The sequence below is a fragment of the Sorghum bicolor genome, chromosome 6, assembly GCF_000003195.3.
Source record: "Sorghum bicolor cultivar BTx623 chromosome 6, Sorghum_bicolor_NCBIv3, whole genome shotgun sequence".
Classification (NCBI taxonomy): Eukaryota; Viridiplantae; Streptophyta; class Magnoliopsida; order Poales; family Poaceae; genus Sorghum; species Sorghum bicolor.
The window spans coordinates 49,461,830-49,479,643 of record NC_012875.2 but is presented as its reverse complement, the minus strand read 5'-3'; the positions used below and the strand labels follow the sequence as shown (position 1 = coordinate 49,479,643).

The following is a 17,814-nucleotide window of genomic DNA, read 5'->3' as shown; positions in this document are numbered from 1 at the left end:
ACGACTTGCGTATCAACAAGGTCTACAATAAAATTATAGTTCTTAATGTGATCTACAATTGGTTTGATAGAGTCCTAAATATGTTATTTAAATTTAAAATATGAGAAATTTGAATCACATATTTAGGGCACAATCAAACTAGTAGTATTTTTTACTCTTCTTCAGGAAAAATACTATGGTTTGATTGAATCCTAAATATGTGATCAAATTTCTTATATTTTATTTTTTTTAAAAAAAAACTAAGGCCTTGTTTAGATTTTAGAACTTTTTGGATTGGGTAGCACTTTCATTTGTATTTGGCAATTATTGTTCAACCATGGACTAAGTAGACTCAAAAGATCCGTCTCACAAATTACAGGCAAATTGTACAATTAATTATTTTTTATCTATACTCGATGCCCCATACATGTGCCGTAAATTCAATGTGATCGAGAATCTTAAAAAAAAATGATTTTGGGTGTAACTCAACAAAGCTTAAGTTTTACATGACATAATGAGTATAAAATTTTTACTATAGTGCAAACATATAATAATTAATCCACCATAAAAATATCATCATAATTAGACTAAGCTGCAGTTATAAATCATTTCAATTAATTGCAGACAATTACTACATTAAAATATTTATACTAAAGCATATCATATTATACATTCACTATAGATCCTCTCTATTCACTTAAGCTTATCTGTCTAGTATTTTTCTCAAACAATATCAACAAATGTTACTTTTGTTTTCAGCCAAACTCACGGGAGGATCAGCGGAATAGAGACTGAGATTTGCGCTGCCAAATGTCATGGCCGCCGGCTGCCGCCCGCCGACGCCCAGGTCGTGCGCAGCTCGCGGCCTCCGCCAACCTCGCTAGGGTCGCCGCTCATTACCATAGCTTCACCATAGGTGCCGACGTGCCGTGGACTCCACGCGCGCAGCCGCTGCGCTCGGGCGGAACTCCGTGGTGGCATGTGCCGTGCGTGCCTCTGTACAGTGGCAAGAGCCATGCTAGATGAACTCTGGTGATGGCCATGCTAGCCCACAGCCAGCACGCGGGCATCCGCTTCGGTTCCTCCATCGCGAACGGCGGGTGGCCAGGTCGCCTCCCAAGCAACCGCTACTCCCGGCCTTTCACCCCTGCTGACCTGCGTCCTGCGCAGGGAATGGAAGAATCAAGAATGCAGACAGCTCGTTGTGTATTGTATTTCTCAACCTGTAGCTAGATCAATTTCATTTGGTTCTTACCTCCAATGTCTTCATTGAGCGTACAGGATAATAAAATACAAACCTAACATAGATTCCGCGAATTTGGATATTACCGGAATTCTGCGAATTTGGATAATCGAATTTGGATAATATGGCGTCTTCCTTACACTTTTTATTGGTGAATTTGTATGTAGGAGTAGGTACCATACCGTGAAATACCTGATGTCCCTGGAAACATCCTGGTTTCTGTAGTGTAGCTGTGTAGGGTAAAACTGGAGATTGATGATTTATGGCTTGCAATGTAACCCAATTAGCCAAGTCAATGTGGCAGCTAGTATTCTTCAATCTTCATATGCTTGAAATAACCATCACCGAAATCATACTACTTCATACAAAAAAAAATCTGAGAAAACTGCAGATACTATCTCCACGTCAGTATGGATGGTTAGTCAACAATGGCTGCTTATCTTGGCTCTATGTGTTCTGACTTCTGAACGCTATTATTTCAACTCTCATCAATCATATCCAAGAATAATTCCCAGAAGAAGAAACTTGGAGCTGACTGTGGTAGTGAATGAATAAAGGGGGTATGCTGAGAAGATAAAGGTGGGTAAGCCATTTAGGCAGCAGGGGAGCAGAACTAGCGGAGAACTCAAAATACTTGGTTACAAATGAAAATACTTTCTGGGAATATATAAGGGGATGGGGAAACCAGCAAGGGTGCCTTGATTGAAGGAATTTACAAGCTTGTAAGTTCGAAGCCCCCAGCAGTTTTAGTTGTATCAAGTTTTATGTGTTTTCTACAGGATTTTTTTTAGGTAAGGAGGTGATGCTGACAGCAGCAGTGGTATTTAGACCACTTCTGTTTCTGCTTTTGGATATATCTATTCGTGGATCTCCTTTTGCTACTTGTGTTAGTATACCTGTAAGAACACCTTCCGGCTTACTACCTCCATATTGATGACCCTGAGGTCTCGTGGAAACTGCAAAGGTGATTTCACTTCATACTTAAATGGTACAAAACCTTTACGTTGAAAAAAAAGGTAGAAACCTGAATAAGATCTTAGTAACTGTAATCCTTTCTGATTTGCCTTCATTTCCCTTGCATCACTTTCAGGTATTATACTCCTGTTCCTGTAGTGAATAAGAAGGGACTTCACATGGTGATTATCGGATAAGGTGGCTGTACCAAGGAGCTCATTTGTGTGTGGCAGGACTGCGACCTGATGTAGTTCATTTTTTTTTTTGCCAGGCAGGATTGATTCAGTGGATGACTAACAAATTATCGTAGTTTCAAGACTTTTCTGCGCGTGTTATGGTGATGGTTGCATTTGACTTAATTTGCTTATTGCTGCTATTTTCTAATTACTGTTACTGTATCAACTCCTGATAATATTGGTGTTCCATGATTTGTTATTTGCAAGGTTTTTATCATCTAAAAGAATATGTTTTGGGGAACCAATTGGTAGTTTATTTTGTTATTCTCATCAACATAGTCATAATGTAAATTTCAGATGGTAGTGTTTTCTGTTCATAAGTTAGGCTACACTATTTTGCTGAGGAAGTCAGCTTTTGAAGTGACTGTTACATAAAACAATCAATATTGCACTTTAGTAGTCAAGTGACATAATGTCGCACTCAGGATGGTCTTATGCTGAAAACGATGACTGCTACATACAATTACTTTATGATCTCTCTCATTGTACATGTCCTGTTTTCTCCCTTTATAATATATGAACATGTTGTAGCGTACAAATTTCAGTCAGCAGCAAATAGTAACATTGGAAGTCAACTTTCGCATGTTTGAATTGGACTATCTGGGCTTGAGATAGAAACGAAATAAAATAGGCAAGAAAAAACACTTTGGTTGATCATGTTGTCTCTATCACTCCTTGATTTGAACCCCCATCAGTTTACTTATACCCCTCAGATCTGAGGGACTCAGCGGGCAGGCAGTAATCAAGAGGGAAAAGGCAAAAATCTTGATGAGTACCATGACAATTAGAGGCTTCGTGGACTGGAGAGGAAACCCCATCAACAGAGAAGTGCATGGAGGAGTGAGAGCAGCATGGTTTATATATTGTAAGTGTCTACACTCTATCTTCTATTCTTTCTTTCATTTACTATCTTTCCAGAATTATGAGTGTAATCATTTACAGATGTGTGTAAGGGCTTGTGAATTTGAAGTTTTTTTTATTATTTTCAATCTTCTTCTTCTTCACCTTTTTCCTACTTGCAGTCCTGACAGTTGTGGCAAACATCGTGAATGTCCCAAATATGCTGAATATGGTAACCTATCTCCATGGAACAATTCATATGGGAGTGTCAAGATCTGCAACTACAGTCACTAATGTCCTTGGTGCTACATCTGGGTTTGCTTTGATAGGAGCCTTCCTCTCTGACTCTTACATCACTCGTTCAAGAACTATACTTATCTTTGGTCCATTGGAGTTTCTGGTATTCAATCATCTACACCCTAAAGGATTTTACTTGTTCTGTTGCTATTGCTAGATTTGAAGTAACAATAGTAGAAATTAGAAAACATGGTATTACGTTTTAGATTTTTGTTAATTAGATAAGTGAATGAAAAACTATGCTAAGAAGGGTGATATTAAGGTAAACTGTTGAAAGTTTACAGAAGCGCAGAAATACCTCTTCAGGAGCTTACGTCTAGTTGGGTATTTACCATATTACCATATACATGTAAAACGATTTTAGGTACTGTAAGAATGGCCTACAAGGGTACATATCCATAAGAGCGATGGGCTTAAAATTATTAGATGAACAGATCATATGTAAAATTCTGACTTACATGCCTTGTTTTTTTTACATTTCAATTCATGAAGTATGACTCCTCTGTGATAATCGTCTGCAAAGTCCACTCAATTGAAATATTGAAAGAAATGGATTTATTTTTGGGTGCAAAGTAAAGGTTTCAGTCCTGCACTAACAATTTAACATCCTCCTAGAATTTTATACTGATATTCCAGAGAATTTCTGAAAGGCATTACAAGGGTAGCCTCCTGAATTTAGACAGATTTAAGCCATAATTTTGGATCAATCCTTAAGTAAACGTGCACATGTTGACACCCTTTCTAACTTTTATGCACGGTATTTTTTTTGTCATGACAAAACACTCACTTGTGCAGGGCTACGGACTGCTTGCACTGCAAGCCCACCTTCCTTCACTACATCCACCTCCTTGCAATATTGAAGCAGAACCAAGTAACTGCAAAGAAGTCCATGGCTGGAATTCCACCCTGCTGTTTGCCGCCTTGTATATCAGTGCACTTGGTGATGGTTGTATGCGTGCTTGCATGCCATCCCTCGGAGCAGACCAGTTTGACCATGAAAATCCCTCTGAGTCACGCCAGCAATCTAGCTTCTTTAATTGGTACACCTTTGGGATCTCGTTTGGAGGCTTTATAGGGCTGATTCTAGTAGTGTGGCTTCAGAACGACAAAGGGTGGGACATTGGATTTGGCTTGTGTGCCATCCTAATTCTGCTTGGGCTGCTTGTGGTTGCTGTTGGTCTCCCTTTCTACCGCAACCAAATACCTGAAGGAAGCCCTCTAACCCGAATACTGCAAGTTGTGCTCCTTCCTAGTGTAACCATAAAATCTTGTCTCAACTATTGAGAAGTGTGTTGTGATTATTAATTAGCTGCATTTTGCCTCTCTAGGTTCTTGTGGTCGCATTCAGAAACAGGAGCCTTGAGCTTCCAGAGAAACTGGAAGAAGCACAAGAAAGCAGTACTGAGCCAGGCTGTATTGAAGTACTCCCTGAAACAAATAGCTTGAAGTAAGATGCAGAGAAACACGTGTGTTTTTCACTGCAGGCCTATTTATATATTTATATAGAGTATAGAGCATTGTGTTGTTTCTAGTATTTCCCATTATAAACTATTTCATGCATCTTACCAGAGTCCTCGACAAAGCCTGCATCAACCGTGGGAAAGATGGAGTCTGGTCACTTTGCAGCAGGACGAAGGTGGAGGAGACAAAGATTGTGCTCCGTGTGCTTCCTCTGTTTATCAGCTCCATTATCGGATACATATCAAACCCTGTCCTCTTCACATTTACCGTGCAGCAAGGTGGCATGACAAACACAAGGCTGGGCAAGATCCATGTTTCCCCGGCTACACTGTTCATAATCCCCACCATATTCCAGATGGTAATGCTTCCAGTCTATGACCAATTCCTGGTGCCATTCTTACGCAAGCGCACAGGCTATGCTAGTGGCATTACTCATCTGCAGCGTGTGGGCATAGGCTTCACCTCCATCATACTTGCGTCAGTCATTGCAGCAGTCGTTGAGAGGAAAAGGAAGGAAGCTGCAGTGCAGATGTCCCTATTTTGGCTCACGCCTCAGTTCTTCTTGCTGGGAGTGTCAGACGTGACATCGTTTCCTGGGCTCCTCGAGTTCTTCAACAGTGAGGCGCCACGAGGCATGAAGTCGATCGCGGCAGCCTTGTTCTGGTGCGTCCTAGGGCTCTCGTCATTGCTAGCCACTTTCCTGGTGCAGATAGTGAACAGGGCCACGAGGCATGGGCACCAGGCAGGATGGCTCGAAGCTACAAGCTTGAACAGCAGCCGTCTTGATCTGTTCTATTGGGTTGTGGCTGTTGTCGGATTCCTTGCCTTCTTGAACTACATGTTCTGGGCCAAGAGGTATGTGTACCGGCACAATCCACGCATCGTCGTTCGCTGATGAGCCACCAGTTGATCAGGATCCACGTTGAAATATCTCGCTAGGATCGTCCTCCAGTTCAGCAAAAGCAGGATAAGTGTGGTCTGGTTTACCATGACATGGATTAGAGCCTGTTGTCGTATTCAGATGCCTGATTGTATGCAGATCATTGGTGGACATCATTCGTTATACTTAGCATTAGCAGTAGTTCACATTTGTGAAATGCTCCTTATCAAAGGAGATGTTCTAGTTTGTGCAAGTGTAAGTGGGTGTTTCTTTGTGACAATGTAAGCTTCAGACACAGAAATATGTCAAACTGGCAAATTGGTAAGAGCTGAAATGCCAGCTAGAATATATTATTGCTGCAATATTAATAGCATATGGTTCAGCATGAATGAATTTTTCAGCATACGGGGCAGAGACGACCGACAACACAAGCGATGATCATGCGCTCCCGCTCCAGCGTTCGTCGATACCTCTCACAGTATGCTGCTGCTGAGGTCATCATATAGGATAGGTCTGTAAAAGTTTTGGAAATTACAGCCCAGTCTAGGGTTGATATGAAAAAATAATCTCGATTCATCCAGCGAGCAGCTGTCTACCTGAGAAGGAAGAAGATCCCCAAGGCACTTACTCGACATTTCCAAGGCGTTTGACACCGTCTCGTGGCCATTCCTACTCGACAACCTCCGCGTGTTCGAGTTTGGTGAGCACTAGCGGCGTTGGGTGGCCACACTGCTTCGACCTCCTCCAGGATCCTCCTCAATGACAGAGCCGGCCAGCTTATCTACCATTCCTACTCGACAACCTCCGCGTGTTCGAGTTTGGTGAGCACTAGCGGCGTTGGGTGGCCACACTGCTTCGACCTCCTCCAGGATCCTCCTCAATGACAGTGCCGGCCAGCTTATCTAGCACCGAAGGGGGGTACGCCAGGGAGACTATCTATCGCCGATGCTCTTCATTATTGTGATGGAAGCATTCGTGCGTTTGGTGCACTCGGCGGCGGAGAGCCGCCTTCTGGGACCGACGGAGGCCGCACCCATCTGCCATCACTGCAGCATCTATGCCGATGACGTCATCCTCTTCATGCACCCGAGCGCGGAAGAGGCAAACACAATAAAAATAATCCTCCACATCTTCGACGACGCCTCTGGCCTAAGGATGAATTTGGGGAAGTGCTCCATCATGCCAATCCACATCCAGAGGACAACACGCAACAGCTACAAGCAATCCTTGGGTGCTAGCTCGCGGACTTTCCCATAACTTACCTCGGTCTTCCACTGTGCGTGAAGAAGGTGCCCAAGGCCAACATCCAATCCGCAGTGGACGCCGTCGCCGGACGGATGTCGTCTTGCCACGGACCACTAATGAACAGAAGTGGAAGGCTAATCTAAATCAAATTGGTGTTATGCGCGATCCCAATCTACACCATCATCGCCGATGGCTTGCCTGCGTGGGCGATCGAGGAAATCAACGCCATCTGTAGGCGATTCCTGTGGACTAGCAAGGAAGGGAGCATCAAAGAGAAGTGCATGATCGCATGGTGCACTGTCTGCTGGCCGAAGGAACTCGAGGGTCTAGGCATCTCGGACCTTCGCCTCTCCTCCATCGCGCTGCAGACAAGATGGCTATGGTTGTAGCATGCCCATGAAAGCCGCGTCTGGGCTGAGCTACCACTATCGGTGCCATGCGAAGTCGAGAGCTTCTTCGAGGCGTCCACATACACAATCATCGGGGACGGTCGCTCCACCGCCTTCTGGACGGGATGGTGGATCCAGGGCCAAGCAGTCAAGCACATTGCACCATGTTTGCTGAACTTCATAAGCCGCAGAGACATTATGCAAACGATTGTGGCAGATGGCCTGTAGGGACGCGCGTGGGTTCGTCAAATCTTCGGAGGCATCTCTGTCCAAGCTACAAACTAATACAGACGGCTCTAGAGGTTGATTGCGACTGAGACCCTAAACAACAACATGGACCGTCTGGTACGGAGATGGAACCAAGACGGATCCTACTCCTCCAGCTCAGTTTACAGAGCGTTGCACCTGGCTTCACACCCGGTCCTCGGATGCACTCGGATCTAGAAGACCTAGGCGCCACTTAGGATCTTCCTATGGCTCGCCGTCCGGAAGAGGTACTGGACCGCAGGACAGGAGGAACGCCACGGGCTTCATGCGCACGACAAATGCTACCTCTGCGACCAAGATCCGGAGACCATCGACCACATCATCACCATCTGCTCCTTCTCCAGACATATATGGTGGTCCACTCTGACGGTGCTGGGGGCCGACACCGCTTAGGTGGGGGGCCTCTATCGCCGACTGGTGGGAACGGTGGAGATAGAGATGGCATAGAGAAAAAAAAACGAAGAGCGTCGACACCCTCTTCGCGCTCGTGGCATAGGAGCTGTGGAAAGACAAGAACGCAAGATTATTCCGGAACGAAGCGGCCACCAGCGCGTAACTCCTCGCCATGATCAAGCAAATCGCCGACCTTTGGATAGAGGCAGGACCGCGTCACCTAGGAGAATTAGTTCACGAGTAATCGCTATGTGTAATCAGGTTAGGGAGGCTGCGTTTTTTTTATACTTTGTCGTCGCTAGCGCGCCCGTGTACGTTGTAAAAATATCTTTTTTTTTAAATACAAAGATACGTAAAATTTTTGCGTATTCAAGAAAAAAACAGGAGCTTATGTGCAAAATATTGAAACTGATTTGCATAATACTGGAACGCAGTTAAACCCAAAACAGGGGGGGTTTTGTGCAAAACACTGGATCAAGCTTATTAATTGTGATCCAAAACACTAAACATGGACTGGTTTGCAGAAGTACAGGGATTGATTTTGCAAAAACCCGGGGACTGATTTGCAGCGACTTGCCCGCCGACGGCGAGGCCGCTTCGCTCGACGCCTCCGCCGAGGGCCAACCTCACTCGCATTGCCACCGCGCGCTCGCTATAGCCGCCGTGAACTATGCAGATGCAGTCGACTTCAACAGTTCAACTAGAGCCTCCCCACCGCTACGCTGGTGCGCCTCCATCTCGCCCTCCACTCCTATGGTGGCATAAGCGCGGCCCTGTACAGGATGGGCTCCAGCGAAGGCCGTGTTTGCCAACTTCTTGTATGCCGGCAAACGGTTCGCTTTCTTCGTCGCGAACGGCAGCGGCCAGCGGGCGGCCCCAGCCAGAGATCTGCTGCGGCCCATCCTTTACCTCCTCTGCCTGCCTGTGCCGAGAATAGAAGTATGCAGAGTGCCCATCGTGTACTGCATTCCTCAATATTTATAACAGTTTTCATTCGACTTTTTCCTCCAAAACATGCATATTTATGAGCCTGAATTGATACTGTTAGAGCCTAGAACTACATAAGTTCTGCACATGTGTGGACGATTAGATGCCTATACTGTGAAACTCCTGGTATCGCTGGAAGCATCATGTTTACTGTAGGTTGGGAAACACTAAGAAGTGAGAGCATGTTGCTTGTTTTTTTAGGAGGAGGGGGGGTGGGGGATATTCCCGACTCTGCATTAATCATGCACTTAACCATCCCCTATTACAGGTCCATCCTCCGACTGAAAACAGCAAGCTCCCAAAGATGCTTGAAATCCCTGTCACCCCAGGCAAGGAGGTCTTAGTGTAGGCATTTTAGTCAGCAGTGACCACTTCGCTGTACAACTTTCACAGTTGCGCGAAGGTCGCCAACTATTCAAACTATCTCAGGGTGATGGGGCCAGCAGCAGCTGTAATGAAACCAAGCCCACTTCAGTCTGATCTACTTGGGTAACATTTCGCTCATGGTTGGATCTGTTGGTTATATTGGCTACTAGGTGTTAGGTGTTACCTGTAAGAGCATCATCCTGCTTACTCTCCCATATCAGTGGCCCTGAGGCCTTGTGAAAATAACAAAGGATAATTGCACTTCTTGTTGTATTGATAGCAAATGGAATAAAATTAACACAACATTAAGCATTTCCACCTAACTTTCACATCCCTCATGCTGCTGTCAGACATATTCGCATAATGAATAGTTAAGTAGATGTCAGCAATACCATAAATTGAACAGACTCCAGCAGTAAGTTCTTTTTATGCTATTAGAAGTTATCTTGTCACTTTCAGGCTAACTCTTTCCTCTTCATAAGTTAAGCTGCAATTCTTAAGAGGAACTTAGATTTTGAAAATTTTATTGTTCAAATACAATGAATCGATTTACATCTAAGTTACAAATATTGCACTTTAATGGCTTCATACTTGTGAACCTCTGTAACCATACATGTCCCTGATTTCTTTTCCTGTAGTGCTTTTCAATACTTGTAGTAGACTTGTAGAGTCCAATTTCAGTATTTAAGTCAGCAGAAGATAGGTACATTAAAAGTCAACTGTAGTTGGTAGTTGGTACTAGTGGGCCTTGTGATAGAGATGGCATAAAATAGGCAGTAAACTTTGATTTATCTAATTGTTGCTATCACCCCTTAAAATTCGTATGTCTACCGTTTATTTATACCCATCTCGTTTGTGAGGGATGTAGTGGGCAGGCAGTAGAGAAGAATCTTTTCAGAAGTACCATGGCAATTAGAGGCTTTGTGGACTGGAGAGGAAACCCCATACATAGAGAGGTACATGGAGGTGTTCGAGCAGCAATGTTTATATACTGTAAGTGGCTGTACTCATATCTTTCCTGATTTATGTGTGTAGTCATTTTGAACACATGTTTCACTGATGAAATATGTATTAATTCTTGAACTTCTGCTCCATATTTTCCCCCCTTACAGTCCTAACGGTTGTAACAAGCATGGTGAATGTTCCCAATTTGCTGAATTTGGTTACCTATCTCCACGGGACAATGCATATGGGCGTGTCAAGTTCTGCAACTACAGTAACTAATTTTGTCGGTGCCACAAGTGGGTTTGCTTTGATAGGGGCTTTTCTGTCTGACTCATACATCAGTCGTTCTAGAACTATACTTCTCTTTGGTCCATTGGAGTTTCTGGTAATTTTGCTCTTGATCTATGCAATCTACATGCTGCAGGATATTTTACACGTTCCATTGCAGTTAATAAATGCAAACCTACCAATAGTACAGAATAGACTATTTTTCATAGTTTCGTCCCCTTTTGTGAGGACATAGTTCTGTCAATTAGAGAAGTGGATGAAAAAAAAACTTAGCCATTAGTGCTAAGGGTTGACTACCAAAGTCACTTAAATTTTTTAATGAAGTTAGTATAAATGTGTAACTATCCTTATTGGGATGTGATCTTACCATAAACATGTGTGTTTACAATTTAAGTACCTCCAATTGCTGAAGTACTTTATGATGCTCATATATAGTTAAGTATACACGTAAATCAAACTGATGTTGGTTCACATTGATGGGCCTCAAATACTTAAATAGATTTAATAAACAGCTGAAACATAAAACTCAGACGTAGAGCCTGCTGTGTATTTTTACAGCTCAGTTCATGACAAGAATACCTCTGGCATAATCTTGACTGTGAAGTCCAATTATCCACCTAACTGAGATATGAAAAAAAAGGAATTTTGTTTGGGTGTCAAGTGCTAGTGTTAGCATCTCTTTTTAATTAATATTTGAAGTTCTACATTAACAATTTAATCTAACACACTCCTGATACTTACCGGCATGTGCCTAGTATAATGTTTCAGGTTTCCTTTGTGGCATGTAATGTAACAATGAATTGAGGGTTGAAACTGAACAAGTTTTTTTCTTAATGCAATGATATGCATTACTCAAAGGATCCCTACCATCATACTAGTATATAAAAATAAGTATAACCACATACTCTATGTATACTTGCATACTTAACATACATATTAACCCAGGTGGTCACTTCGTCGGGCCATATATACCCTAAATATTGAGATACACAAATGGGAGTAGCTACACCCGGGCCATATACTGATTTCTGCTGTAAAGTTTGCTATATATACTCTTTGTTAGCTTCTAAAATGCATTAAACCATTGTCCCTTTGAGTCAAAAACAGGTTTCGTTTATAATGTTGGATAAGTTCTTAAGCAAATGTGCACGATCTGACAGTTGCTTTATGCACTCATTCTTAGTGATTATGTACAGCATTTGTAATCCACTAAGCATGCAATTCTTAGGGCTTTGGATTGCTGGCACTACAAGCCTACCTTCCATCACTCCATCCACCATCTTGCGATATTGAAGATGAACGAACTGTCTGTAAAGAAGTTCATGGTTGGAATGCTACCCTATTATATGCAACCTTGTATATCAGTGCATTTGGTGAAGGTTGCATCCGTGCTTGCTCGCCATCTCTCGGAGCAGACCAGTTTGACCATGAAGATCCCACTGAGTCCCGCCAACAGTCCAGCTTCTTTAACTGGTACACCTTTGGGATCTCCTTGGGTGGTTTAGTAGGATTAATTCTCATTGTGTGGCTCGAGAACTACAAGGGGTGGGACATTGGACTTGGCTTGTGTGCCATCCTAGTTCTGCTTGGGTTGATTGTGGTTGCTACTGGTCTCCCTTTCTACCGCAACCAAGTACCTGAAGGAAGCCCTCTAACTCGAATACTGCAGGTTGTGCTCATTCCTGGTTTAAAACATAAAATCTCATAGCATCATCTCAATTATCACACAGTTTGTGCTTATTAATTAGCTACAGCATTGCTGCTCCAGGTTCTTGTGGTTGCATTCAGAAACAGGAGGCTTGAGCTTCCTGAGAAGCTGGAAGAAGCACAGGAAATTAGTACTGGGGCAGGCACTATTGAAGCACTCTCCCGAAAAAATAACCTGAAGTAAGATTCAGAGATGTACATGCCATTCATGTAGTATTTCCAGGAAAAGAGATTTGAGGGCATTGCCTCCCCTTTTAGTAGTATTGCCAATTACAAACTATTTCGTTCATCTTACTCAGATTCCTCGACAAAGCTTGCATTAACCGTGGGAAAGATGGAGCCTGGTCATGTTGCAGTGTGGCAAAGGTGGAAGAGACGAAGATTGTGCTCCGGATGCTTCCCCTGTTTGTCAGCTCCATGATCGGATATGTATCGAATCCTATCATCTTGACATTCACTGTGCAGCAAGGTAGCATGACAAACACAAGGCTTGGCAGGATCCACATCTCCCCGGCGTCACTCTTCATCATCCCTATCACATTCCAGATGGTAATGCTCGCCATCTATGACCGGTTCATTGTTCCATTCTTGCGCAAGCGCACTGGCTATGCCAGTGGCATCACTCACCTGCAGCGGATCAGCTTAGGCTTCGCCTGCATGATACTCGCATCAGTTATCGCAGCACTTGTTGAGAGAAAGAGAAAGGATTCTGCAACACAGATGTCCCTGTTCTGGCTCGCGCCTCAGTTCTTCCTGCTGGGTGTGTCAGACGTGACATCGTTCCCGGGCCTCCTTGAGTTTTTCAACAGCGAGGCGCCACGGGGCATGAAATCCATCGCCACTGCATTGTTCTGGTGCGAGCTTGGGCTCGCGTCATTGCTGGCCACTTTCCTTGTGAAAGCAGTGAACGCGGCCACGAGACGGGGCCACCAGAGAGGGTGGCTCGAGGGTACAAGCTTGAACAACAGCCGACTTGACCTGTTCTACTGGGTTGTCACCGTTGTCGGATTGCTTGCCTTCTTGAACTATCTGTACTGGGCAAAGAAGTATGTCTACCAGCAGGATCCCCGCCTCCCTGATGAGCCATCAGTTGATCAAGATTCACCTTAAACTTCGTACATTGTTTTGCTTGGTTCAGAATGTAGAAGTATCCTCTGGTTCACCATTCCATGGATTAGTCAAATTTGCAAAACGTCTCTCTTGTGCTAGTATATCTTTGTAATATGCTGCACCGCTGATGCGGTGATGCCTGATTTGTATTGTCTTCATTGTTTGGATTTTAACCTGTGATACTTCTGGAAAAGTTGGCTTTGTGAAATGGTCTTCTGTAACGGCAATCGCCACAATCTGTAATGTGCAACTTGTGATTTCTCGGTGGAAGATTCATGTGCCAAATCATGCAATCGCCACAATCTGTAATGTACAATCTGAAGTGACATCCTGAGTATATTGCGTCATCAGTTAACCCAAATGCATGATGTTATGGTTTACCTTGAACGGGTTTGTCAATGGATGTTTTGCACATCAATGACATGCCTAGCAGCTATCGTGGCTCTCCGCGCCTACATACAGGACTCGCATCCCACAACTCCTTTTTTCAAAAACAAAGGACAGGGATTCTCGAGTAAAAGTTTTTTTTGTCTCATTGTTTGTAATTTAGGTTTCTTCCTTGAACTCCAATCCAAAACCTTAAAATCACAAAAAAAACAAACTTTAATATTTTTCAAATTATAAAAATATATATAGATTGTTAAAATTTTGAGAAAAATCCTAGATATAGATTAGGACATGATGAACTCAAACAAAATATTTAGACATCATGAATATATATCTAGAAGCTTCCAGAAATTAGATTGAGACATAAGAAAATGGGAAGAATATCCAGAAAAATCTGAAAAATTCAAATTAATGTCTAAATGCGTTTAAAAACTTTTCATGACAAAACACATGATGAAACCATCACAAATGCATTAAGCATGAATGCATTTAGGATCAATGTATCTTACATTCATGTTGGTTGCATCACATATATTGGTTGTGAGAAGTTTAGAAACATATTCGGTTGGTTACATTTTTTAGGAATTTTTCAAAAAAAAAGTTAGAAAATTTTCCTTTACCATAAAGTTAACTCTTTTTCTGTGATTTCAGATATATTTTTATATTCCTTTGTAAATATTTTTTTGGGGTTTCTTGTGTCCAATATATTCTTAGGATATTTCTCAAGAACTTCCATAAACTTAGAAATCATTTTGTTTGCTTAAAACATTATTAATTGCCTATTGAAACTTTTTATAAACTAAAAAAACTACCTTGAAAACTGAACTGTGAATGGTTTTAGGACGTGTAAACCTGAACTGTGACCATAGTCCAGGCGGAAAAAGTTACGGTTCTTCACTTTTTCTAGAGCGAGCCATGATTCTGAGCGCCCGCCGAATTGACACACCAACAGCCCAGCAGGGCCACAGCCCACCAGCGTAGACAGGCCCTAATAACAATCGCGCCGTAAGCCTAAGGCCATCACGAGATAAACTAGCCGCTAGAGGTTTGTAACTGTTCTAACTTGAATCTAATCTTTTTTTTAGCAAACTGAATCAAAACTTCCCTGCAGAATTTCACTTCTTCATCCTTTCCTCCTTTTGCTCCTCTCTCTCCTGGTCCTCACATCACATGTCATCACATCACATACCTTTCGTTGCCTCCCCAGTCCTAGCTCGAACAGCAGCCACAACACGAGCCCAGACCCCCAATCCCTCCCGTCTGCCTTCCCAGCCACAAATCACAGCAGGCCCGGAGACCAATCGAAAGAAGACGGGAGCGATCGCTGGCGCGTTGCGGTCGCGGCGCCTGCGCCCCGCCCAAATCATAACGCACAGGCACATCACACAAACGCCAACCAAACGCCACCCGATAAAAAAGAACAGAGCGCCACGAGCGGGCGCGGCGATGCTCCAGGTTCGCGCGTCCCCGACCTTCCTCCCCTCCACCTCCTCATCCTCGTCGCAGGCGCCGACGCACTCCCCGTTCTCGGGGAAGAGCCAGCGGCGCGGCGGGCTGGCAGCGGCGCCGTCGGCGAACCGCGTGGCGAGGCGGTCCGGCGTCGTCATGGCAGCGGCCGCGGCGGCAGCCAAGCTCGAGGACGCCGACGCGCTCATCGACTCCGTCGAGACCTTCATCTTCGACTGCGACGGTCAGATACCACACCGATCGCCGCCGGCTTCTTGGGTAGTGGGTGTGTGTGCCGTGCTTATACTGCTTAAATTGGCGCGCGTCTTCTCTGCGTGTGCCGCGCAGGTGTGATCTGGAAGGGCGACAAGCTGATCGACGGCGTGCCGGAGACTCTAGACTTGCTCAGATCAAAGGTCCGTCCCAAAACCCCAATGCTCTCGTCAGTCGTCACTTCCTGATGATTCACTGAAGCTGCTGCTGGTACGCCTTTTTCAGGGCAAGAGGCTGGTGTTCGTGACCAACAACTCCACCAAGTCGAGGAAGCAGTATGGCAAGAAGTTCGAGACGCTGGGAATGAGCATCGACGAGGTCGGGTAGTTCGGCACTTGTGATGATCATGAACTGCTTCTGTCCATCAGTTTCTTCAGCTAACCGATGAGACCGGATTGCTGCTGCGCAGGAAGAGATCTTCGCTTCGTCTTTTGCAGCCGCTGCGTACCTGCAGTCCATCGATTTCCCCAAGGACAAGAAGGTAACTATCACCGTTCAAAATATGCACGAAAAATGAGCAAAGTTTAACAACTTTTTTTTTGTGGCTACTTCAGGTGTATGTCATTGGAGAGGAAGGGATTCTGAAGGAGCTAGAGTTGGCTGGATTTCAGTACCTCGGTGGGCCCGTAAGTAACAATTTCTCTGAAATTCATGACAGAACACTTGTACAGAAGACGAGTTTCACTGACACTTTAGTACATTATATACAATGTTAGTGAGCCAACATATCATGGATATCAATCAGTATTTACTAATAGCACTGTGTGAAGTCTGAATACAAACTTACTTACGCAACTTAGATTTTATCATCATGTAGACAGATGGAGACAAGAAGATAGAGCTCAAGCCTGGTTTTTACATGGAGCATGACGAAGATGTATGTATGATCCTTCTTCATGTTCTGGGGTGGCATATAGTGAGAAGAAAACCCAATGACACACTATTTGGGTTTCTTACAGGTGGGAGCAGTTGTGGTCGGATTTGATCGCTACTTTAACTACTACAAAGTTCAGTAAGTCTTAGCTTCGCATTACTGTGTTACTCCTCTTCATTCATGTTCTTACAGGTGGGAGCAGTTGTGGTTGGATTTGATACTAATCGTTCTACAAGGCATGTAAACTTGCCGCCAATGCATTTTTAGGTATGGGACACTATGCATCCGTGAGAATCCAGGGTGCCTTTTCATAGCAACAAACAGGGATGCTGTCACTCATCTTACTGATGCCCAAGAATGGGCAGGTAAGTAAGCTATTTGCATTCTTTCTATTTATGCTACGAAGAAACATACCAGTTGCTCAATTATGAAACATTTGGCCTTGCATCAGGTGGTGGATCAATGGTCGGTGCAATTCTTGGTTCAACTAAACAAGAACCGCTCGTAGTTGGGAAGCCATCTACTTTCATGATGGACTACCTGGCAAAGAAGTAAGAAACTCAGTAAAGTCTAAACATGTCCAGTATTAGAAATTGTTCATCGAAGGATGTGTCACTGTTTTAAGTGTAATAAATCATACAGCTCACTGCAAGTTTTCAGATTCTTACATTTCACCACCTGCATGACAGGTTCGGAATCACAACATCCCAGATATGCATGGTGGGTGACCGGTTGGATACTGATATCCTGTTTGGTCAAAACGGAGGCTGCAAGACTCTGCTTGTTCTCTCAGGTTTCATCAATTCCTCGGTTCTAACTCTGATATGGGCACTGCTGGCTTAACATCAGCATAAGCATTGAGTTCGGCTGTCTCTTGCAGGTGTGACTTCCCTGCAGACGCTTCAGAGCCCCGACAACTCGATCCAGCCAGATTTCTACACAAATCAACTTTCAGATTTTCTCACCCTCAAAGCAGCAACTGTCTGAAGGACGAGCCCGCCTTCCTTTTGCATAGGCAGCATCGACCATTTTTTTTGTGTGTAACAAATAAGGAAACACAAAGGATGGTTTTGTTTTTCTCTGTGTAATCATGAGATATCGCTTTGTAACATCAGTCATGCACATATCACAAGGATGCCAAGAATTACTCTAGATTCTGCAGTTAGAACCTTTTTTTTTACTTCAAACGAAATGCATGTGTCCAACGTATACAAGCATAAACAAATTAAGAAAATGATGATAAGAAC

At 43.8% G+C, this 17,814-nt stretch overlaps 3 protein-coding genes across 11 annotated transcripts; all 3 read left to right on the top strand.

Moving 5' to 3' along the window:
- LOC8060183 (protein NRT1/ PTR FAMILY 4.3) lies at window positions 519-6,289 on the top strand. Of its 8 annotated transcripts, none has more exons than XM_021463813.1 (8): window positions 519-2,186; window positions 2,313-2,374; window positions 2,448-2,513; window positions 3,126-3,277; window positions 3,435-3,652; window positions 4,345-4,785; window positions 4,878-4,996; window positions 5,119-6,289. In XM_021463813.1, the coding sequence occupies exons 4-8, from the start codon at window positions 3,181-3,183 to the stop codon at window positions 5,903-5,905; spliced, it is 1,662 nt and encodes a 553-aa protein (XP_021319488.1). In that variant the 5' UTR covers window positions 519-2,186; window positions 2,313-2,374; window positions 2,448-2,513; window positions 3,126-3,180; the 3' UTR covers window positions 5,906-6,289. The 8 variants fall into 8 exon arrangements, with proteins under 8 accessions (XP_021319488.1, XP_021319485.1, XP_021319482.1 ...); XM_021463810.1 differs by having other exon boundaries at window positions 3,108-3,277; XM_021463807.1 differs by having other exon boundaries at window positions 2,944-3,277.
- LOC8060182 (protein NRT1/ PTR FAMILY 4.3) lies at window positions 8,561-13,924 on the top strand. Of its 2 annotated transcripts, XM_021462660.1 has the most exons (7): window positions 8,561-9,123; window positions 9,440-9,660; window positions 10,406-10,530; window positions 10,650-10,867; window positions 11,999-12,439; window positions 12,539-12,657; window positions 12,777-13,924. In XM_021462660.1, exons 2-7 carry the CDS (start codon window positions 9,605-9,607, stop codon window positions 13,585-13,587), a joined length of 1,770 nt encoding a protein of 589 aa, XP_021318335.1. In that variant the 5' UTR covers window positions 8,561-9,123; window positions 9,440-9,604; the 3' UTR covers window positions 13,588-13,924. The 2 variants fall into 2 exon arrangements, with proteins under 2 accessions (XP_021318335.1, XP_002448096.1); XM_002448051.2 differs by lacking the exon at window positions 9,440-9,660 and having other exon boundaries at window positions 8,562-9,123.
- Window positions 15,310-17,728, top strand: LOC8073706 (phosphoglycolate phosphatase 1B, chloroplastic). Its single transcript, XM_002448050.2, has 11 exons — window positions 15,310-15,664; window positions 15,769-15,836; window positions 15,919-16,011; window positions 16,103-16,174; window positions 16,248-16,319; window positions 16,511-16,570; window positions 16,653-16,705; window positions 16,835-16,932; window positions 17,019-17,118; window positions 17,257-17,360; window positions 17,448-17,728. Exons 1-11 carry the CDS (start codon window positions 15,421-15,423, stop codon window positions 17,552-17,554), a joined length of 1,071 nt encoding a protein of 356 aa, XP_002448095.1. The 5' UTR covers window positions 15,310-15,420; the 3' UTR covers window positions 17,555-17,728.